Below are 23,898 nucleotides of genomic sequence, written 5' to 3'. Positions count from 1 at the left end.
TTGTTAATAATAACAAATAAGCAGATGGCTACTAAGTTGAACTTCTGGTCAGAAGATCCCATGTTAAGACGGATGGGAATAGAAATCACAAACCATTCCCGAGTATAAAAGTTGGATAAATGAGAAGAAAAGCTGTAATTTCATAAGAGGACACTTTGGGTATATAAGAAAGATAGCTCTTAGATGCTTTCCTGACAAAGGAGCCATTGAAGGTCTTGTGACATAATAAAGAGAGAATAAAGGGTAGACATCCTGAGAAGGGTTTAATAAAAGTAAATGATATGTCAACAAGAAATGGGAACTAAAATAATTGATGTATTTATTTATGTATTACATTCTTTTCATTAAAAATCCTGCCTATTGTGCTACTCTATAGCATTATGGAACCTCAATAAAATAGCTTCATGGTAGTACATTTTCCAAAATCTGAGTTATTTAATGTTTCACAATGTCAACATATTTTCAGCCTATAAAATAATTATTCACTATATATGAGAATGCCTAAGCAAGGGCAAAAGGATGGCGACAGAGACTTGTGAAATCTGTAATCAAAGCCTTAGCCTTTAGAGAGAATTAGAGGAATAGACTATGAGAGGAGTTGCTGCAAAATAGCCTCATTCTGCATATACACACCTAAAAAAAAAGAAACAAACTTGTTGCCATCAAGTTGACTCTGACTCATAATAGCTCTTAAAACTCAGTCTCTGACCCTATAAGACAGAGTAGAACTGCCTCGTAGGGTTTCCAAGGAGCAGCTGGTGGATTCAAACTGCTGACCCTTTGGTTACCAGCTATAGGTCTTAACCACTGCACCATCAGGGCTTTAATACCTACCTAAGAGATCCTTATTACACCTGTCTAGGAGATTTTTATCCTTATATAGAATGAGCAACAAAAACTCAAAAACTGAGTGACAACCAGAAAAGTGTTCTGTCAGCAATACCACAGTGATGGATAAAAGGGAGCTTCTCTCTGAGACCAGAATCGTTCCTCTGTGTGACACTAAGCAGGCCTAGTTCAGGAAGATCTGCTTGTCTCTCAGGAGTCTGTCTTTATATGAGGGAGGGTAATGTTTAAAATAACCAGGTCATATGTTACCCAAGGAAATGTTCACTGTGAGAGCTATATGCCAGAGCATATCAACTCAAATAAGACCCACTCTCCCAATCCATACCAGAGAAATAGATAGATGAAGAGATAGATAAAAGTTGTTGTTAGTTGCCATTAAGCTCCTGGGTGGTGCAAATAGTTAGTCAACTACTAGCAAAAAGGCTGGCAGTTTGAACTCGCCTCAGAAGACAAAGTTAATGATCTGCTTCCGAAAATTCACAGCCTTGAAAACCCTATGGAACAGTTCTATTCTGCACACATGGGGTCATCATCAGTCATGAGGTAGACAGACAGACAGATAGATAGATGGATGGATAGGTGGATGGATGGATAGATAGATAGGTAGATAGATGATAGATAGATAGGTACCATCAAGTCCACTCTGACTCATGGTGACCTTAATAAAACAAAAAGAAATGTTGCCTAGTCCAAGGTCATCCTCATGATCACTGGCACTTTCGAGTCCATTGTTGAGGCTATTATGCCAATCCAGCTAACCAAAGGTTTCCCTCACATTTGCTGGGTCTCTACTTAACCAAACACAACGTCCTTCAGGGATTGATCTCTCCTGATGATGTGTTCAAAGCAAGTGAGTCAGACAATGTCCTGGTGTGATCCATAGATTTTCACTGGCCATTTTTTGGAAGTATATCTCCAGGCCTTTCTTCCTAGTCTGTCTTAGTCTGGACGCTCCATTGAAACCTGTCCACCGTTGGTGACCCTGCTGGTATTTGAAATGCTAGTGGCATATCTACCAGCATCACAGCAACATGCAAGCCACCACAGCATTACAAACTGACAGACAGGTGATGGAGACAGATAAATAACTAAATAAACAAACTCTCATTACAGAAAAGGGAGAGAGAACTGTCTTGCCTTTCCCAAATAAAGCCCAAATATATATATAAAAGGATAAATTGGGAGTGTGAATGAGTAAGTGAATGAGTGAGTTCTGCTAATAACAGGAATTTTTATAATGAAAAGAAAGGGATGTCATAAAATATTATTTTTCAATTTCTGAGTATTTTTCTCTGAACTTTATATATTTGGTGCTAAAATGACTCGGTAATATGCAAGGCTGTAAAGCAATAGTAAGCGCGTATGTAAACAAGAAGCTATATATGCACACATCAGAATGGAAAAAAATCATATGTGCAACTATTTGGAATCTGGAAGCATTCAGCTACTGCTGTTCTTCATCATTAGTGACTACGAAATAAAAACAAACATTTTTGATTTGGAAAAATTTTGAGGATGTCATTTTTGGAGGATAATTTCAAAAAAAGAAATTCCAGAATAACCAGAAACACCGTACAGTTCCATAAATTAAGCTAAATGAGAAAGTTAGGAGAGAGGGAAAGAGCTGACTGTTTAATTTTTTCTTTTCCTTATCATAAAATGTAGGCATACTTATTAAAAAAAAAAACTAAAGTATGCAGAATCACCTAAAATTCTACCAACTAGAAATAAGCTTGTAAAATATTTTGGTTTATTCTTCCAAATTAATATTTTTATCATAACTAAAGTGAATGAAGGTATTAAATCAATAGATTGAAGTTCAAACCTTCCCAATATTTATGATCAAATAGAGATAACAGGCCAGGCTCTACCCAACTCACCAACCTCAGGGACAGCCACTACTGTGGGAATCTGCAATCCTGACTAACGACTGCTCAAAGTGTCTCAGCATCATAACTGTGATCCAAGGAAGGCAATTTGTACTTAGATTGAACATGCTCTACCTGGACAGGAGTAGTTGTTCTTCTGGGACTCCATGGGATGACAGCATGAGAAACAAAGCATTAACAGGTTGCGATCACAGGTTAATGGGCATAAAAAAGCACATATGCAAAGGAATCCCTTGAGACCTTCAAGTTTCTGCATATGAATCCCCAAATTGCTAGAAGTTCTTATTCTCTAATTGTCTCATTATTTCTAATTACTCTCTTACCATCATACTCACAGGAACAATATCTGAGGCACCCTGTAATTTCCACATCTAGTTACCCAGGACTATTATCTTCTCCAAAGACTTTTTGTTCAAAAAGTATCATTTACTTGACCTAGAAATCAGTTAAGCCATTGAGTCATTACTGAAGATTAAATGTGTCCTCAGAGATGTCTTGCATCCATAATTCTTTCCCCCAAGAAGGTTATATTTCAGTTATATAAATAATATTAACCACTTATAATCCCCACCTGTCTGTCAGTTTGTTGTACTGTGAGGGCTTGTGTGTTGCTGTGATGCTGGAAGCTTTGCCAGTGATATTCAGATACCAGCAGGGTCACCTATGGCGGACAGGTTTCAGCTAAGCTTTCAGACTAAGATAGACTAGGAAGAAGGACCCAGAAGTCTACTTCTGAAAATAACTAGCCAGTGAAAACCTTATGAATAGCAGTGGAACATTGTCTGAATATAGTGCCAGGATAGGAGCTCCCAAGGTTAGAAGGCACTCAAAAGACTGCTCGGAAAGAGCTGCCTCCTCAAAGTAGAGTTGACCTTAATGACATAGATGGAGTCCAGCTTTCGAGATCTTCATTTGCCTGTGTAGCACAACTCAAAATGAGAAGAAACAGCTGCAAACATCCATTAATGATTGGAACTTGGAATGTGCAAAGTACGAATCTAGGAAAATTGGAAATCATCAAACATGAAATAGAACACACAAACATTGATATCCTAGGAATTAGTGAGCTGAAATGGACTGGTATTGGCCACTTTGAGTAGGACAATCATGTGGTCTACTGTGCCAGGAATGACAGCTTGAAGAGGAATGGCATTGTCAAAAAGAACATTTCAAGATCTATCCTGAAGTACAAGGCTGTTGGTGATAGGACAATATCCATACACCTACAAGGAAGACCAGTTAATATGACCATTATTCAAATTTACACACCAACAACTAAGGCCAAAGATGAAGAAACCGAAGGCTTTTATCAGCTGCTGCAGTCTGAAATTGATCAAACATGCAATCAGGATACATTGGTAATTACTGATGATTGGATTGAGAAAGTTGAAAACAAAGAGAAGGATCAGTAGTTGGAAAATATGGCTTTGGTGACATAAACAAAGCCAGAGGTCACATAACAAAATTTTGCAAGACCAAAGACTTCTTCATTGCATATACCTTTTTTCATCAACATAAATAGCGACTATACACTTGGACCTCGCCAGACGGAATGCACAGGAATCAAGTAGGCTACATCTGTGGAAAGAGACAATGGAAAAGCTCAATATCATCGGTCAGAACAAGGCCAGGGGCCGACTGTGGAACAGACCATCAATTGCTCATATGCAAGTTCAAGTTGAAACTCAAGAAAATTAGAACAAGCCCGTGAGAGCCTAAGTATGACCTTGAGTATATTCCATCTGAAATTCGAGACCACTCCGAGAATAGATTTGATGCGTTGAACAGTAATGACACAAGACCAGACAAGTTGTGGAATGACATCAAGGCCATGACATATGGACAGAGCAAGAGGTTATTAAAAAGAGAGGAAAGAAAGAAAGGACCAAAATGGATGTCAGAAGAGACTCTGCAACTTGCTCTTGAATGTTGAGCAGCTAAAGCAAAAGGAAGATACAACAAAGTAAAAGAGCTGAACAGAAGATTTCAAAGGACAGTCCAGAAGACAAAGTAAGGTATTATAATGATATGTGCAAAGAGCTGGAGATAGAAAATCAAAAGGGAAGAACATGCTCGGCATTTCTCAAGCTGAAAGAACTGAAGAAAAAATTCAAGCCTCGAGTTGCAGTAGTGAAGAATTCTATGGGGCAAATATTAAACAACGCAGGAAGCATCAAAAGAAGATGGAAGGAATACACAGAGTCATTACACCAAAAAGATTAGTTGACATTCAACCACTTCAGGAGGTAACATATAATCAGGAACCAATGGTACCAAAGGAAGAAGTCCAAGCTGCACTGAAGGCACTGGCAAAAAATAAGGATCCAGGAATTGATGGAATATCAACTGAGGTGTTTCAACAAATTGATAGAGCACTGAAAGTGTTCAGTAGTCTATGCCAAGAAATTTGGAACACAGCTACCTAGCCAACCAACTGAAAGAGATCCATATTTATGCCTATTCCCAAGAAAACTGATCTGACTGAATGCAAAAATTATCGAACAATATCATTAATATCACACGCAAGCAAAATTTTGATGAAGATCATTCAAAAGTGGGTGCAGCCGTATAACGACAGGGAACTGACAGAAATTCAGGCTAATTTCAGAAGAGGACGTGGAACCGGGGATATCATCGCTGATGTCAGATGTATCCTGGCGGAAAGCAGAGAATGCCAGAAGGATGTTTACCTGTGTTTTATTGACTATGCAAAGGCATTCGACTGTGTGGATCATAACAAATTAGGGATAACATTGCGAAGAATGGGAATTCCAGAACGCTTAATTGTGCTCATGAGGATCCTGTACATGGATCAGGAGGCAGTCATTCGGACAGCACTAGGGGATACCGTGTGGTTTAAAGTCAGGAAACGTGTTCATCAGGGTTGTATCCCTTCTCCATACCTATTCAATCTGCATGCTGAGCATGATCTGGAATCATTTCTTAATCTATTTTTAGATTTCTAGACAAAAAAATTAACTGTAGCCTATGGATATTCTTCTTAAAAATTTGGATCTTAAGCATCTATGCTCTCCTGTTTACAATATTTTTGCCAGAATCAACTACCACATTTAAAAGCAAATTCTAAAATTCTTTATTTCTTTATGACCTATTTTGGTCATGCAGTAGAAGTTCTATACATATGAGTTGATAATGAACCAGTTTTAATTAAAGTAAGACAGAGAACATAACTTGACAGACTCACCTGAAACTATTTGTAAATGAATCCCTCCCTTACAGGTCAGTGCTTTGCCCTGTGACTATTATTACAAGAGTGGAAATAAGTTGCTTCTTCCTACTCTTGTAATAATCATAGGATAAAGTACTTCTGTGTGACTGTGTTCAATATCTTGTCCCTGGCTTCTGGAATATTTATTATATACTATTCCAAAGATTCTAACACCCCCATATCAATTGATATATAATCCCTTAGCATAATATTTGTAGCCTTAATAACCTATATATCATCAACCATGGGTTCCTCAAGACATAGAATTCTGCTCTTCCTTTTTTCTATCAGTAAGTAGCCATATACAACTAGGCACATGTAGATGTTCATAAATATTTACTTAATGAATGTATCTTCCATAGCCAGGCACCATTATTGTCTGCTTTCTGTATTCCATTTCTAAATGCATGACTCCCTCTGTTGTCCTGGGTTCTAGGTTCTAAACTCTCAATCACAATCTGTTATGGAGAACTTTCTGAATGAACCACAGTACACTCAAATGAAAAGGGAAACAATAAAAGGAACTACATCATAGCATTCTGGTAAGAAATACACATATTAATGTAAGTTCATTGTTTTGAATAGCAAATACTAAAATGAGTTATATATTATCATTATTTTTATTTCTAAAATATTATCACTAAAATGGTCTATAATCCCTGAGCAAATCTCATTCTGTCGCTTTCATATTCCATATGATACCCCCAAAACTGCTACAATTTAAAAATGATCTGGCTTTATTACTTACTTCGGACTCAGTGGAATTTTGAGACGAGTTGTTTAACAAGTCAACATATGAAACTATTCATCTGTAAACTAGAGAAACTAGTCTCTGTAGGGCTACCTTGATGATTAAACAAGGTACATGAGAGGACTTTGTAACCATACAATCCTTACAGAATCCAAAACACTTATTAATATCCTTAAACTTAAAGGCTTCAACTTGTCATACACACCTTTGTGCCACTGACTAGAAGTAAACGTATTCATAAGAGTATATGGAGGAAATATGGTTTCTAAGACAGAGCCTCCATGGTTAGCTATCTTGCTTGGAGAAAACCCTCAACACTTGCTCCCTAATTTGCTAGGTCATAACCCCATAGATTACAGGATTGAGGACTGGGGGCACAGCCACATACAAATTGGCCAAGAAGATGTAGATATACCTGAGGACATTGTGGTCAAAATGGTGTGTCAAAAAAAGAGAAAAATGTTGGTGTGAAAAAGGCTAAGATAACACCAATGTGGGAGCCACAAGAGTTGAGGGCTTTGACTTGGGCCTCCTACGAGGGCAGGCAGGAAACAGCACGGAGAATCCTGACATAGGACAGAACAATAAGGAGCACATCCAATAATAGAATAGACATATCCCCAAGGCCAAACATTATGTTGACTTTGATGCTAGCACAGGCCAGGTGGTCAATGCCCATGTGCTCACAGTAGCTATGAGGGATGATATAGTGCCCACAGAAGGGCAACCTCAAGAGAAGAATCACTACTGCAACAACCACACACAGGCTCCACAGGATAGCAATGCCTGCAATGATGCTGATGATTTTGCTGGTGAGGATCATGGTGTACCAAACAGGTTTGGTGCAGAGCAAATGGCAATGTAGTAGTCAACAGCACAATGCTCTGCATGGCAGTGAAGAAGTGGACCAAGAGCATCTGGGAAAGACAACCTCCAAAAGATATATCCCTGAGGATAAACCAGAAGGCACACAGCATTTTTGGGAAGGTGGCTGTGTACAGGTCCAGGCTGATGGAGTCCAATGTGGCCAGGAAGTAGTTCATGGGCTCATGGAGACTGCTCTCAGTCTGGATCACAAACAGGGTAACAGCATTCCCTAGGAGTGCAACAAGATACACGAAAATGGGAATCCAATCCAGATGTGCACATCTTCTAGGCCTGGGATGCCTACTAGGAGGAATGAAGAAGGATGGAACTGGGTGTCATTAGGAATAGACATTCTTCCTGCCACTGTTAGCTCCTGTGCGCATCAGAGTTAGATGTTGACTTCTCATTAGTGATTCTTGCTCCGCTTCCTTCCTTTCCAGATTCCTGATAAAATGCAAAATAGCATTTAATATTCCTTTTCTCCCATTCAATGTTATCCAAGATTTTCTGCCATCTTTACCTGAGGATCAGATGGCTCCAGGAATAATACATGTAACCCAACCCATTCTCTTAGGGAGCTACTTGAGGACCTTTAAAATATATATGTTCAAGTGTGTGTGTGTGTGTGTGTGTGTGTATTCTTCAGGCTATCTGATTCTGAAAGCAGAGACCACCAATTCCCTTCTGTTTATCCATGTACCTAAAATAATACTTGAGACATATAAACTCTCAAATAAAATGTTTCTTAAGTGAATGGGAGGTAGAGGGAAGGCAGAAGAACAACCAGTTATGCCCCAAATGATTAGCAGCACAATTTCCATCTTAACCAGGTCTTCCAAAAGCCATCTTCATCTGGAATATTTTGGATCATGAATAAAGACAAGGAGATAGAAGTATTTTAAACAGAATTTTCAAAGTTAGGATGAAATTTGTATTTATGAAATATTTTAAATTGAGGTGGTAATGGTTCTATAATTCATCGAAACCACAAAATCTCAAATTCATTTAAAAAGTTGTCTTTCTAAGGTCAATTGAGGGTACTAAAAAGTTTCCAATTCCCTGAGCAATACCTTGTTTAAATCCTACCTAAACTAATCCTACTTACATACAGAAAAGGGGTATCATTTGAGATTCTCTTGAGATTAGAGTCCAACAAAGCAGCCCTCTGTCCCAGATCTTTGTGTCTTTCTGGATATTCTCTTTTTAATACTAAATAAACAGTAGTTTATTAAGTGATTTTTTTTTTAATATGGCAACTAGCTTGAGTGTCAAATGTTGAATATATTTATTGTGAATTAATATCTTGAGGCAATCAAGATAGAAGTTCATTATTGGGTAGCCACGCCTGAGATGAAATCATTTTACAAACTGTGTAGAAGTGATAGGCTCTGAAGATGCCTGGAAATTGGGGTAGTTCATATTTGAATACCACTCATTGGAGATGGATGCACAGAGAAGAAATCATATCCTTCTTTAACTCTGGATAAGATCAGCTCCTAGCAAAGAATGTGGTACATCTGGGGCCTGTGAAGCATGGCAGAAATGAGAAATAATTTGGGACAGTATATCAAAAAAAGTGAAGCTATATAAATAACTTGGGTTGCTGAGGCAGGGAAAGAGATATTTGAGGAAAAAAATTATTTCTCTTCTCAGTTCTGTACTTGAAAACTGTCAGGTATAAAAGGATCAATAAGAGAAGTAGAGGTGTACCATTCACAGTTTAATTTTAGCAAATATTTATTGACTTCCTACTATGTACTAGGCCTTGGATTAAGGAATTTGGACAGAAAATGTGGATAAAACTTTGCTCATCTTCTCAGAATATAACGAGGGAGACATAAATGAAATGATGAAATTTGAATAAAATATTGTGTTATGATAGAAAAATACAGAAAAAATTGTGGGTATGGTTTAGGACAAAAACAAAAAGCTTCATGGAGGAGGTAAAGTAAATCAAAGACTTAACTGTGTTTTTCTAGAGAAAGAAGTGTGGCCGTGCTCTGTGGGGTAAGCTCATTGTTTTGCCACCCAGGACTTGGATTCCATGGCCCTCTATACAACTGGACATTGAACAGTATCTGAATCACTCTCAATACCTGCCTAGAGCATGATCTCATAGAAATATTACTACTTTTTCCAAAGTTCCAAAGCAAGGAAGACCATCCAATTTTCCCTGATCATTTTCCAGAAAGAGTCTCCAGAATTGGTTCCCTTCTGAGCACCAAAATAGTCATATTTCCAACTTGATCCACAATGTGCAAAGCAGCCAATCACTTATTCATTCCACAAGCATATACAGATCTATTCTAGCAAGATATATTCATATATCCTCCAATATTGCCACGTATAGTGATGAGCCTGAGACAGCTTCTTCTCTTTGAGACCACAACTTCCAACATCCTGAAAAGAACTTACACCAAATAGTCATTTCTTTCAATTCTTCATCCTGTTACTCTACCATATTCTGGAGCATCCCACCACACACATCCTTTCACCTAAGTACATAAACACCATCTTACGTGCTGTAACTGATGAGGATAAGAACAGATTCTCAACCAGGGCAATTTTGCCCCTGGGGAATATTTGGCAGTGACTGGGGATATTTATGGTTGTCAAACCTTGGGGGAAGTACTGCTAGAATCTACTAGGTAGAGTCAGGGATGCTGCTAAACATGTGACAATTCATAGGACAGCCCTCCAAGACAAAGAACTATCTAGCCCAAAAATGTCTGTAGTGGTATCCTGAGGATGTGAAACCCTGGTATACACCTTTTTATCTGATATTTTCCTAATTCCTAATCTTATGATTTACGTTGTTATTAAGCTATCTTAAATATTCACACATTATTGTATTCCTCAGCTGCCTTCTTACCTTAGTCTTGGCTTCTACCAAAAACAGACAAGCAACAACAAAAGCAAAAAATAAAAAAGCAAACCTTTACCAGCATTCATAGCCATGCTCCACAATTCATTCAGTCATGAACTCCTTCGTTTAAAACATACTTACTGATCTCTTATATTTGGCCAGGCAATGTGCTAAGTACAGAGAAAACATAGTCCTTGACGTCTTGATGGTCACATTTAGTCCTTAGTATATATACAGGGTCACTACGAGTCAGAATCTGCTTGATGGCAGTGGGCTTGTTATAAGGAGAGAAACAATAGTTGAGCTGGTACATAATTTTCTTCTGCATCTCACCTACGGCTGCATGTGTTAGACTATTGATACAAAGAAATATATGCATATGTAGGAACTCATGTGTAGCCATGGTAGTTTGTGAGTTTAAAATCTGCTATGCCCAAATGTTGCCTTTGCTCTTCCTTCCCCTCCCCCCCAACTCTCTATTCTACACTTACTGTCCACCTTCTCTCTATTCTAGCTTAGCATGGACTCATTCTTCATCTCTCAAGCAATGTCCCACCACTCAAACCAGAATAACACAGCCTTACCTTGATTTCCAAATTTCTCTGAGAGGATGCACTTTGAAAACATCATCTGGAATCTCTCTGAGATTGCACCTTCTTTCTTAAGCAAAGAATAGGCATTTATATTGCTGCTGCAGCCTTGTACCCACTAGGATGGAGACTGTAGTCTCCTTGAATTTCTGGCATAGACTAAGTGATATTCACTGGAGAGCTCTCCTAAGAAACTTCCTTCTGTACACTGGAGCTAAAGATCATCTTAGCAAGAATCATCTACTGTTTGCCTTCCAAAGGAAGACTATGCATTTTCTGCTTTCCAAATTGAAAGCCTCAGATTCTGCTTAACACCTGGGCTGTTAAAATAATTCTCTGTCATCTTCTTCGATGACCCACTCTATCAATCTTCCCTTGCTCTTTTTTTCTATATCATCTTTGTCATAGCTTATATCTTGATGTATCTATAATCCTTTTGCCCTACTCCGTGTGAACTATTTAGGTGAAAGACTTGCTAAAGCAACAAAGATGGGAGGAGTCAACATCCTAGAGAGAAGGAAACTTGCTAAGAGGAGCCTAACTTTATACTTAGCATTTTTCCTCCAGGTATTTAGTGATTCTAGGAGCAGAGAAAAAGGCTGAGGACCAGGGCAGTGGGCAACCACTCAGAAGCAAGGAAACCAGCAGTTTTGTCAAATTATCAGTGCTAGGGTGGTTTTTTTAGATGAAAAAATGCATTTAGGGGCTTTTTTAGCCAGGACTTGAGGAACCAAGATCCAAGAGTGAAAACAAATGCAAAGAAGTGAACTCAGATATCTATACCACTCTTCTCCTAGAGCCATTTCCTGATTCTTAATCTGCATAGGGCACATGGAGAAAGCAGACGAAAAGTAGAGCAGAGTGATGGCTGTTTTAAGGTGCTGACAAGGCAAAGGTTAGTGTTCAGGACATAGCAAGGACGATGGAGCATAGTAAAAACCCCAGGAAAGTTACATTAACAGCAGGTTTCTTATCAGAAACTATGGAGGCCAGAAGGGAGTGGGATGACATTTTTAAAGTACTGGAAGAAAAAAAAAAAAACAAAACACCCAGAAAGCTATATCCAGCAAAACTATCTTTTGAAAATCAAGAAGAAATTATGGCATTCTCAAATAAACAAAGGTGGAGGGAATTCTTTGCTAATAGATATGCCCCTGTAAGAAATATTAAAGGGAGTGAAATGAGAGGATGAAATGAGAGGACGTTAGAGATTAACCCAAAGCCATACGAAGAAATAAAAAAACTTCAGTAAAAGTGGTTACATAGGTAAATATAAAAGTCAGTAATATTTTATTTTGGTTTCTAACTTTTCTTTTTATTTCCTATATAACCTTAAAGACAAATGCATACAATAATTATAAATCTACGTTAATGGGTATACAATGTATGTACACATGTGTATGCACTTTGTGACAGGAACAACATAAAGCAGATAGAGCTATGCAAGAGCAGAGATTTCATATGATACTGAAGCTAAACTGGTATCAATTCTAACTGAATTGTGGTAGATTTAGGATGATATTATGAGTTCCCTGAAAAGAAAAGAAAAAAAAGAAACCCAGTGCCATCAAGTTCCCTAAAAAAAGTAACCACTAATTAATATCATGAAACTATGTACACAAAAGAGTAACTGTTTCACCTCCTAGCGTGGAAGCGGTTGATAAGTTTCTTTGCATGAGGATGACATACTGGAACCTCATTGTCTTTGTTAGTGGCAGGTGGCAAAACAAAGACCTTGATATTTAATGTCCACTCCTGTAGGTTCATCCACATGACTCTTCCCCAGACCTTCTTGCCCAGATCTTGCCCAGACCTTGTCCAATATTTCTTTTTTGAAGCCCTTATCAAACAATTAGGCAATTCTTTTCTGTCCCTGAGTTCACAAGTATTGTTACATACAGCCATTTATCTTTCCACAATTGAAGTTATTTTATTAGATTTTCAGGAGTCCTCTGTAACTGATTAATATCCACTTAGACTTTTTAGGGTCAAACTGGTGAATTAAATGGTCATATGACAGGGAACACCATCCCTACAATGTAGTATTGTTTTGATTTACTGTTTTGGACAGTGCAGGAGAAGGTGCAGGGCCAGAGGTTTCTACAGTTTATATGCCTTTAAAGTAGCCCTGGTGGTAACAGCACTTGGCTGCTAGGCTAAAGGTGGGTGGTTCGAACTCACCAGCCACTCCTCAAAAGAATGATGTGGCAATCTACTCCTGTAAAAAAACACAGCCTTGGAAACCCAGTGATTGTTGTCATGTCAATGAAATCTTTGCCTGACTCAAGGTTGTGCAGATTTTCTTCCATGTTTCCTTTCAAATTTTTAAAATAATTTTAGCCCTTATATTTAAGTCTATGATACATTTTGAGTTAAATTTCCTCTATGGCATGAAGTAATGATCTAAATTTATCTTTTTAAATGTGGGTATCTCACTGTGCCAGCTCCTAAAAAGCATGAAAAAACAATGTTATCGGTCTCAATATTCTTCAATGCTTTCCTGCTTTCCTTTGTATTACACAGTAGAAAATGTTACTTTTAACATGTAAAAAAAAAAGTGTGAATTTTAATACAAACCCATCTGTGGCCTCTGACTATTTATCTGTCTTTCTTGAAGAAAATCCTCAGCACTTCCTCTCAAATCTGCTTGGTCCTGACCCCATGGATTACAGGATTGAGAGCTGGGGGTACAGCCACAAATGAACTGGCCAGGAAGATGTGAGTATACCAGAGGACATTGTGGCCAAAACGGTGTGTCAAAAAAAAGTACAATGCTGGTGTGAAAAGGCTAAGATAACATCAGTGTGGGAGCCACAGGTCTTAAGAGCTTTGAGCCGGGACTCCCAGGATGGCAGGTGGAAAACAGCATGGAGAATCTTGACATAGGACAGAGCAATAAGGAACACATCCAATAACAGGAGAGAAATGTTGCCAAGGCCAAATGTGATATTCACTTTGGTGCTGGCACAGGCCAGATGGGCAATGCCCATGTGCTCACAGCAGCTATGAGGGATGATACAGTGCCCACAGAAGGGCAGCCTAAGGAGGAGAAACACTATTGGAAGCACCACGTACAGGCTCCTCAGGATAGCAATGCCTGCAGTGATGCTGATGATTTTGCTGGTGAAGATCAGGTGTACCAAAGGGGTTTGCAAATGGCAACGCAGTGGTCAAAAGCCATGGCCACAAGAACAATGCTCTCCATAACTGTAAAAAAGTGGATGAAGAACATCTGGGAAAGGCAGCCTCCAAAAGATGTATCCCTGAGGCTAAATCAGAAGATGCACAGCATTTTGGGGATGGTGGCTGTGGAGAAGTACAGGTCGATGTACATCGATGCCAGGAAGTGGTATGTGGGCTCAAAGAGACTATTCTGTCTGGATCACAAACAGGACAACAGCATTCCCCAAGAGTGCAACAAGATACACACATAAAAAGTGAATCCAATCAAGATGTGCACATCTTCCAGCCCTGGGATGCCCACTAGCCCACTAGGAGGAATAAAGAAGGATGGAGCTGGATGTCATTAGGCATTGATATTCTTCCTGCCAAAATGAGACGTTTTATGTGTCAAAGATAGTTATTGACTTCCCATTAGTGATTCTTGCTCCATTTTTCCCTTTATCTAGATTTCTGGTAAAAAGAAAAATAACATTATAATCTTCCTTTGTTCCCATTCAGAAAGGAGTTATAGTACTCTCCGCACATTCTGCTAGTCTTACCTGAGCTTCAAAAGGTACCAGGGTTAGAATTAGCCTTACTCTGCTGTTTTTTCTTCTAGGAAAGATTGGGGATGAGGAAAGGAGCAGAGAAGAACACGTGCCTTCCAGATTTAAATTCATAATCTGCATAATAGCTAGAAATAAATGGGAAAAATAACTCTCTAGAACGTGTGTATCCAGTAGCTTTAAACTCATTTTTGCTTCATGTGCATGATAATTTCTTGGATATTTACATTTCCCTATTTGGGAACCCGATAACCTTGAAATGTCATGTATTTAACACTTGTGTGTGTGCGTATTCTGAGTGTGTGTAACTGAATATTGGATTCTCTGACCCCGAAGAGCAAAGACAACTTAATCTTTGTTTATTCGTATGTGTAAAAAAGGTTGGCTACATAAACATTTTCAATTTTAAAAAAGTTTATTAAATTAATAAATAGGAGGAGGCAGGATAGCAATTAATTTCAAAGTCAGGGCTCAGAAAATAAACAATTCAGTTCCACTCATAACAGTTTTTTATAAAATAAAAAGCAAATTTATCCATCAGTTATGCAAAACAAAAACAGGGAGAGTGAGATATTTGACAAAAAATAGAGTTATGAAGAAACACGGTTTGAGAAATTATTTTACTCTAGATAAGCCTAGGTTTTAGATGCCTCATAAGGAAACATCTCTAGTGAGGAACCTGTCCAGGCATGGTCCAGCTGTGAAAGGAGGAAATACTACATTTTCTGAGCTAGACGGTCTTTTTTTTTTTTTTTTAATTTTTGTTGTGCTTTAAGTGAAAGTTTACAAATCAAGTCAGTGTCTCATACAAAAATTTATATACACCTTGCTATGTACTCCTAGTTGTTCTCCCCCTAGTGAGACAGCACACTCCTTCTCTCCATCCTCTATTTTTGTGTCCATTCAACCAGCTTCTGACCCCCTCTGCCTTTTTATCTCCCCTCCACACAGGAGCTGCCTACATAGTCTCATGTGTCTACTTGATCCAAGAAGCTCACTCCTCACCAGTATCATTTTCCATCCTATAGTCCAGTCCAATCCCTGTCTGAAGAGTTGGCTTTGGGAATGTTTCCTGTCTTGGGCTAACAGAAGGTCTGGGGACCATGGCCTCCGGGATCCTTCTAGCCTCAGACAGATCATTAAGTCTGGTCTTTTTATAAGAATTTGAGGCCTGCATCCTACTGCTCACCTGCTCCGTCAGGGCTTCTCTGTTGTGTTCCTTGTCAGGGCAGTCATCGGTTATAGCCAGGCACCATGCAGTTCTGGTCTTAGGCTGATGTAGTCTCTGGTTTATGTGGTTCTTTCTGTCTCTTGGACTCATAATTACCTTATGTCTTTGGTTTCTTCATTCTCCTTTTGAGTAAACCATTTTTAAATAGTATCTCAGCCTTGTATGATGGGGAGAAGGCAGAAGCACTTTAGATACTCTACGGTTTAGTTCCTACTAAGATTACTTCCCAGCTCTAATGGCACAGTGGTTAAGAGCTGTGGCTGCGAACCAAAAGGTCAGCAGTTCCAATCCACCAGTGGCTCCTTGGAAACCCTATGGGCAAATACTACTCTGTCCTATAGGGTCGCTATGAGTTGGAATCAACTCAATAGCAACAGATTTTGGAACTGTCTTTATGAATGTCTGTCCTTCAGTAACAGAGAAAAAAGGACTATTAAGTGATTTTATTTTATAGTAGTGACCTGGACTATAGAAATTTCTGAACTTGTTTATGACCCACGCCACCAGGTTTCCTTGTTTATAGTGAATTTAAAATTTTGTTTTTATTATTGGGCAATTTGGGTAAAATTAACTGTACAAAAAATGTAGAAGTGATTGAATGCAATCTTTGCAATTGCACAAAAACTTTAAATTTAGAAATACTTGGTTGTCGAGGTAAGTCAGGCTTGAGTGACATCCATCAGAGATAAGTGTGTATGAAGACAAGTGCCTGGCAAACAACTGTGCCCATTTTAACACTAGGAAAGGTAATAAAAATGAAAGACAGTTTGGGAAATTCCCTCAGAAAGGAAAAAAAAATACATATTCACACATACATATATATAGCCCACTGCTGTCAAGTCGATTCCTACTCATAGCGACCCTATAGGACAGAGTAGAACTTCCCCATAGGGTTTCCAAGGAGCAGCTGGTGGATTGGAACTGCCAACCTTTTGGTTAGCAGCTGAGCTCTAAGCCACTATGCCATCAAGGCTCCATAATTTGAGTTAAATTCTGAAATCTCTTTCATTAGTGGAGAATACGCAAAGGATGTGGAGGTGTCCCTTTCACAATTCATTTTATCAACTATTTAAGAGCTCCTCTATAGAAAAAAGTTCCTAAGTGGTGTAAACAATTAAGTGCTTGACTACTACCTGAAAGGTTAGTGGTTCAAAGCCACTGAGAGGTGCTTTAGAAGAAAGGTCTGGCAATCTGCTTACGAAAGGTCACAGCCTCGAAAACCCTATGAAGCACGGTTCTGCTGTGCATACTTGAGTTTGACAGGAGTCAGAATTAACTCAACAGCTACTGGTTTTTTTTTTTTTTTTTTTAATGTGCCAGCCATGGTTAGGCAACCTGAATACAAATTTAAATCAGACCTGTCACATATTCTCAAGAAGACTCCTGTGTAGTGAGGGAAACGAAATTGCAAGAAAGAAATTTGAAAACTTCCTGCATAAAGTGCTGTAAATATAGGGATGTGTCAAGATAAATTCCATGGAGGTGGTTAGGTTTATGCTAAAACCTAAGCAATTATTTAGAAAAAGAAGAAAAGGAATTTTATTTCAGGTAGAGAGAGGAGCAAGGAAAAAGTGAAAAAAGGAATCACAGTGGTCACCCAGGACAGAATTCTGGGACTGTTGTCCTCTCTATGACCTTTTCCAGCATCAACAGGTTCATGAACAGACTCATAAGTGTCTGGTATTTCAGTCACTCTTAGAGGCTACATACAACAGGAGCTCAGAAAAATAAGATGTCTACGTCCTAAGGAAATCAATTTCTCCCACTTACCCTTGTGTATTTATCAGGAGAGTTTACAAAAGTGAGACTTTCCCCATCTATCGGACAACATAATTTCCAAGCCCACAAATATTCTCAAAGCAACCAGCTGCTCAGTCATTCTATGTGGGTGTACCACGACCGCCATCAGTTGCCATCAAGTCCATTCTGACTTGTGACGACTCCATGTGTATCAAAGTAGAGCTGTGCTCCACAGCGCTTTCAACAGCGAATTTTTTAGAAGTAGATTGCCAGGCCTTTCTTCTGAGGTGTCCCTGGGTGAACTTGAACCTCCAACATTTTGAGTAAGCAGCCAAGTGCATTAACTACTTGTACCACCCAGGTACCACCCAGAGACTTACATATGTATTCCATTGCTGTCAAGTCGATTCCAACTAACAGCGACCCTGTAAAACAGATAAGAACTGCCCCACGGGGTTTGCAAGGCTATAAATTTTTCCAGAAACAGATTGCTGTATGTTTCTCCCATGGGTTCCATCCACCAACTTTATGGCTAGCAGCCCAGTGCTTAACCATATGCTACCAGGGCTCTTCTAAATACTTATTTAAAAAAAAAACAAAAAACCTTGTCATCAAGTGGATTCTGACTCGCAGCAACCCCTGGGACAGAGCAGAACTGCCGCATAGCATTTCCAAGGCTGTAAGCTCCACAGGGAAAGCCCTGGTGACTAGTGGTTCAGACCCATAGCTGCTACCCAAAAGGTCAGCAGCTCAAATCCACCAAGTGCTCCCTGTAGGATAGTTCTACTCTGTCCTACAGGGTTGCTACGAGTTGGAATCGACTCGACAGCAATGGGTTTGGGGTTTTTTTTTTTATCTTACAGGAGCAAACTGCCACCTCTTGTTCATCTCTGGAGCTAGATAGTGGTGATGGCTGCACAGCATTGTGAATATACTAAATGTCACTAAATTGTACATGATTAGTACATTTTGTGTGTATTTTCGCACATTAAAAAAAAGAGTTGTGTACTGGCTATCTAGAGGCCCAACAGAGCTTTAAGGTTTAACCCAAGCAATTCATAGACTAAAGGAAAGAAGGATAAGGAAGACAGAAGGAGAGAAAAAGGAAATATAGAATGTGTTATGAATATTATGTGAAATAACAAGAACTGACAGTTGACCAAGTGGCTAGCAGCAAGCTCCGACTCCCCCAGAGCTTCTCTTCGGCTGGTGCAGTGACCCCAGGGAATCCCTAGGCACTTTAATCTAGATGTGCCCAACTCTCTGGTTCCTGCAGACTCCACTACAAGTCCCACAAACAGAGGCATTGTGGTGATATCTCTTAGGGCTATTGAGGCTCTGTTCTAAACCATACAAATACTTCAACAGGCGGGTGCACAGTTACTCCAAGAGTCCCTAGGACAGAAGGCAGAGATGTTGGTGAGCGCCGGTGATCAGTGAGGAGTTTGTGCTATGCATCCTTGAGATTGGCATTTGGATTCAAAGAACTGAATCAAGGCCTACGCTATTGGGAGAGAGAACAAAATGGCACAGATCAGTGGTGCTGTGCTTTTTTTCCAAATGAAACTGAAGAGCAGAAAATGATGTAATTATTCCAAGGTTATAAAACCAGTAAGAACAAAATCAGTACTCCATTCCATGTCACAATGGCAAAATTATTAAATTCCCTTTACTTTCACTTCTTTTTCCTACGCATAATACCTTGACAGGAAGTGAGACACAAAGTGGGGAAAAAACAGAAAAACATAGTAGGCAAAGGAGGATCAAGTAATGAGCTTGAACCTCCTTATGCTTAAAAGTGACTACATATACCTGATACAGAAAAGCATTCAATACTGTGATCAGCTATCAGTCTTTCACTACGCTTCATGTTTCAAAAAGATTGAACTAAATTCAAACTTGATTTTGGGGGAACATAACTTCAAGATGGAGGCCAGGACCCAAGATGAGGTGTGAGATGAAAGAATATCTTGGAATTAAATGAATGGATCAGGAGGTCTGATGTCTCTCTCAACTTACAAGAGCCAACACAGTCTAGAAAAAAAGAAACTTCATATGGGAAAAAATCTTTATGGATAAATCTTCCTCTTTGACAATTTACTTTAGCTCTCACCTGGTAAGACCTTGCTTTTAGATATCTGAACCCTAAGGAATGTGTAGATTTGCTTCCAGACTCTCAATTCTCTTCTGTTGTCTCTTTTCCTTTTGGCTTATTTGTTTGTCTGTTTTGCCAGTAACACACTGTCATAACCATCATAGCTTTACAGAAAGTCTTAGTATCTGCTAGTGTAAATGCTCCAGACCTATTCATCTTCAAGATAGCTCTGGTATTCTTGGTTTTTTACTCTTCTCCCTTCCTTTCTTTTCTTTCACTTCTCCCACTAGCAAGTATTGCCAAGACAGATCCAGATTTATTTCACATAGCCTAGTTTCAAACCTCAACTCTTCGGTTAATTAGTGTTTCAAGCAATAGGAAGTTAATTAACTCCCCAAAACCTTTCTCTTGCATAAAACCAGATGACAGCAGAGCTTGTGCCATGAAATTGTGGAAGAACTAAACAAGGTAATTCATGTAAATATTGGTGGGCACTGTGCCTAGAAAACAGTGGGTACACAATTAATGATAGTTATTATTTCTATTATTATTATTATGGTTAAAATTATCATGATTTTTAATATTTCCTAATAATGTCTATTTCATGAAGAAAAGAAGAAGAATTGTATTTACTTACTCTGAAGACACAGTGTTAGCTTCTGCTTGGCACCTCAGCCTTTCACACTTATGGTGCAGGTGAGAAGTGATACTAGGTTTATATCTGGAGAGCTCAAGAAGGGAAAAGAACCAAAGATTTTTAAAGAAATTTAATCCTAATATTAATACTTTATCTTGAACTTTTTTATTTTTCATTTTTATAGATCTCAGTTACATGTGGACGAATTGCTCAATGGGAACAGACAATGACTTTAAAGATTATGGCCACCATTAGTCTGCAGAAGAATGGCTTTTCTCAATGTCACTGAGTCCCATCCCTCTTCATTCCTGTTGCTGGGGATTCCAGGACTGGAGGCTGCACAAACCTGGCTTGGCTTTCCCTTCTGTGTTTTGTATCTAACTGCTCTTGTGGGAAATGTTATTATTCTGTTTTTGATTTGGGTTGATCATCGCCTGCACCAACCCATGTTCTACTTTCTGGCTATGTTATCAGGGATCGACCAGAGTCTCTCTACTGCTACCATACCCAAGATGCTGGGCATCTTCTGGTTCAGCCTCCGGGAACTGCGCTTTGGGTGCTGTGTTGCACAAGTCTTTTTTATCCACTTTTTCACAGTCATGGAGAGCATCGTACTTCTTGCCATGAGCTTTGATCGTTATGTGGCTGTTTGCAACCCCCTCAGGTACACCATGATCCTCACTAACAGAACTGTTGGTGTGATTGGTGTGCTTGTAGTCCTAAGAAGTTTATTCATGATTGCTCCCACTGTTTTTCTCCTCCTGAGACTGCCTTACCGTGGACATAGAATCATCCCTCACACCTATTGTGAGCCCATGGGAGTTGCGCGCCTGGCTTGTGCCAGCATCAATATCAATGTCTGCTACGGTCTTGGGAACATTTCTGTCTTGCTTCTGGATGTGCTGCTTAGTGTTATCTCCTATGCTAAGATCTTATACACTGTCTGCCTGCTTCCTTCCCAAGATGCCCACCTGAAGGCTCTCAATACTTGTAGTTCTCATATCTGTGTCATCATAGCTTTGTTTGGCCCAGCTCTGTTCTCCTTCCTCACTCATCGCTTTGGTCGTGGTATCCCTCAGTATATCCATATCCCCCTAGCTAATCTGCGTGTGGTTATCCCCCCTGCCCTCCATCCAGTCATTTATGGGATCAGGACCAAGCAGATCCAGGAGCAGGTACAGAATCTCTTCATTAAGAAAAGCCTGAATAACAGGTAATAAATTCAGGCTGTGAAGGCATAAAGCCTGAGAAGTCCTCTAATTGTGATAAAATGAGTAAAGAAATTGGTATCACTAATTATGAATTACTTATTTATGTATATGAAAAATAAATGGTGGCAACATGGATTAAGGACCCAAATGTTCAAGCTAAAACTGTAAAATTCTTATAAAAACTAGCAGGACCAAGCTCTCAGGGCTAACTTTCAACAATTATCCAATATAATAAAAAAGTACAAACAGCAAAAGACAAAAGTAAATGGGACCTCATAAATATTAAAAATTTTATTCATCAAAAGACCTTACCAAAGAATTAAAAATACAAGCTACCAATTGGGGGAATATCTTTGGAGACCATATATCTGATAAGAATGTAATAGAACATATATAAAACTCAACAACTTAACAACAGACAAGTAATCCAATCATAAATAGGCAAAGGGCTTGAATAGGCATTTCATCAAAGAGGACATTCAGACGGCTAACAGACACATGAAAAGATCCTCAACATCATTAGCCATCAGAGAGATGCAAATCAAAACCACTGCGAGGTACCATTTCACCCCCACTAAGACGGCTAAGATACAACAAAAACAGAAAATAACAAATGTTGATGAGGATGTGTGGAAATTGGAACCTTTATCCACTACTGGTGGGAATGCAAAACGGTGCATCCATTGTGGAAACAGTGTGGCAATTCCAAAAAGACTAGAAATAGAACTACCTTATGACCCAGCAATTCCATTCCTAGGTGTATACCCAAAAGACTTGAAAGCAGAGACTCCAAAAGAGACTTGTACACCAGTGCTCATTGCAGCAGTGTTTATAATAGCCAAAGGTGGAAACAACCTAAATGTCCATCAACAGATGAATGGATAAACAAAATGTGGTACATACATACAATGGAATACTACTCAGCCAGCAGGAGAAATGAAGTCTTGATACATGCTGCAGTACAGTATGGATGGAGCTTGAAGATATTCTGAGCAAAATAAGCCAATCATAAAAGGAAAAATATTATATGACCTCACTTATATAAAAAGATAAGACAAGTTTACAGACAAACTGTTTATTAGTGGTTACCAGAGGCAGGAGGAAGAGGGAAAAAGGGGATTAATGGTGACAGAAAAATGAAATTAAGTGCAGTTGATTATTGTAATTGCTGTCAGTAAGTTGCACACCTGTAAAAAGTTGAATTGGCAAAAGTTGTGTGATAGATATATTTACAACAATGACAAAAAAAAGAGTAACTGCTGAGGTTGTTTATGTACAACCAAATACCTCATGGGATTCAGCTCCTTGGTTTGGAGGTTTAGGGTCACAGTTTCATGGGACATCCCAGTTAACCGGCCTAATAACATACTTAGTGTTTCTGTTCTACCTCCTAGTTTGTTGCATAGTGCCCTGTATCTTAAAAGCTGGCAAGCAGCCATCCAGTGCACAGTAATTGGTCTCTATTCACCTGAAGCAACAGGAAAAAGGAGAGTCAGGAATAGGAGGAGGATATGGAATGTGTGGCTAATTGTGTTCATAAACAACTTCCTTCTTTTCCATGAAACTGGAAGATGCCCTGCTACAGTTACTGAACACTTTGATCCAAGATTCCATAGAAGAATCCTGATCAAAAGAGGGAAAATGCAGAACAAGATGTCGAATTATCGTAGAGTCCAGGCTCCCTGGAGCCATGGAGGCTGGGTGAACCCCTGAAACTGTTCCCCTAATATAATCTTTAAACCTTAAACCAAAAAATATCCCCTGAAGTCATTTTAAAACCTAACAATAAAAAAAATTAATTAGTAAAAGAGGTCTGCCTTGAGCATTATACTCATTTAGAACTATCTGTATTGGGATGAAATTGACAACAGCAACCCGAAGATCAGATAGGAACTTTAGGGGACAGTGAGTTTATGTTAATAAGGGAGGAACAACTCAGAAAAGGAGGGTGAGAATGGTTGCACAACCGAGAATGTAATCAATGTCACGGAATTGTGCCTGTACAAACTACTGAATTGTTGTATGCTTTGTTGTATATATTCTCAGCAATAACAAAATAAATCAAATTTAGAAAAATCAATAAATAGTGGCAGAAACTGTTGGAGGCAAGTGTTTTTTTTTGTGTTTCTGGATGTGTACTTGCATTACCATTCTCCGTTGACCCCTGTATCCTCACTGGAACATAAATTGACATACAAGAGTAAATTTCAAGGAT

At 39.0% G+C, this 23,898-nt stretch overlaps 1 protein-coding gene and 2 pseudogenes across 1 annotated transcript; 1 reads left to right on the top strand and 2 right to left on the bottom strand.

Moving 5' to 3' along the window:
• Positions 1–7,003: 7,003 nt before the first annotated feature.
• Positions 7,004–7,937, bottom strand: LOC126080053 (olfactory receptor 52E8-like; annotated as a pseudogene).
• A 5,741-nt stretch (positions 7,938–13,678) lies between these two features.
• LOC126080052 (olfactory receptor 52E8-like) lies at positions 13,679–14,749 on the bottom strand (annotated as a pseudogene).
• Positions 14,750–20,732: 5,983 nt separating this feature from the next.
• Positions 20,733–21,689, top strand: LOC126080051 (olfactory receptor 52E8-like). The gene has a single exon (XM_049891369.1). It carries the CDS (start codon positions 20,739–20,741, stop codon positions 21,687–21,689), a length of 951 nt encoding a protein of 316 aa, XP_049747326.1. The 5' UTR covers positions 20,733–20,738.
• Positions 21,690–23,898: the final 2,209 nt, after the last annotated feature.

Source organism: Elephas maximus, chromosome 7 (genome assembly GCF_024166365.1).
Source record: "Elephas maximus indicus isolate mEleMax1 chromosome 7, mEleMax1 primary haplotype, whole genome shotgun sequence".
Taxonomy (NCBI): Eukaryota; Metazoa; Chordata; class Mammalia; order Proboscidea; family Elephantidae; genus Elephas; species Elephas maximus.
This window is presented reverse-complemented; position numbering and strand designations above follow the sequence as displayed.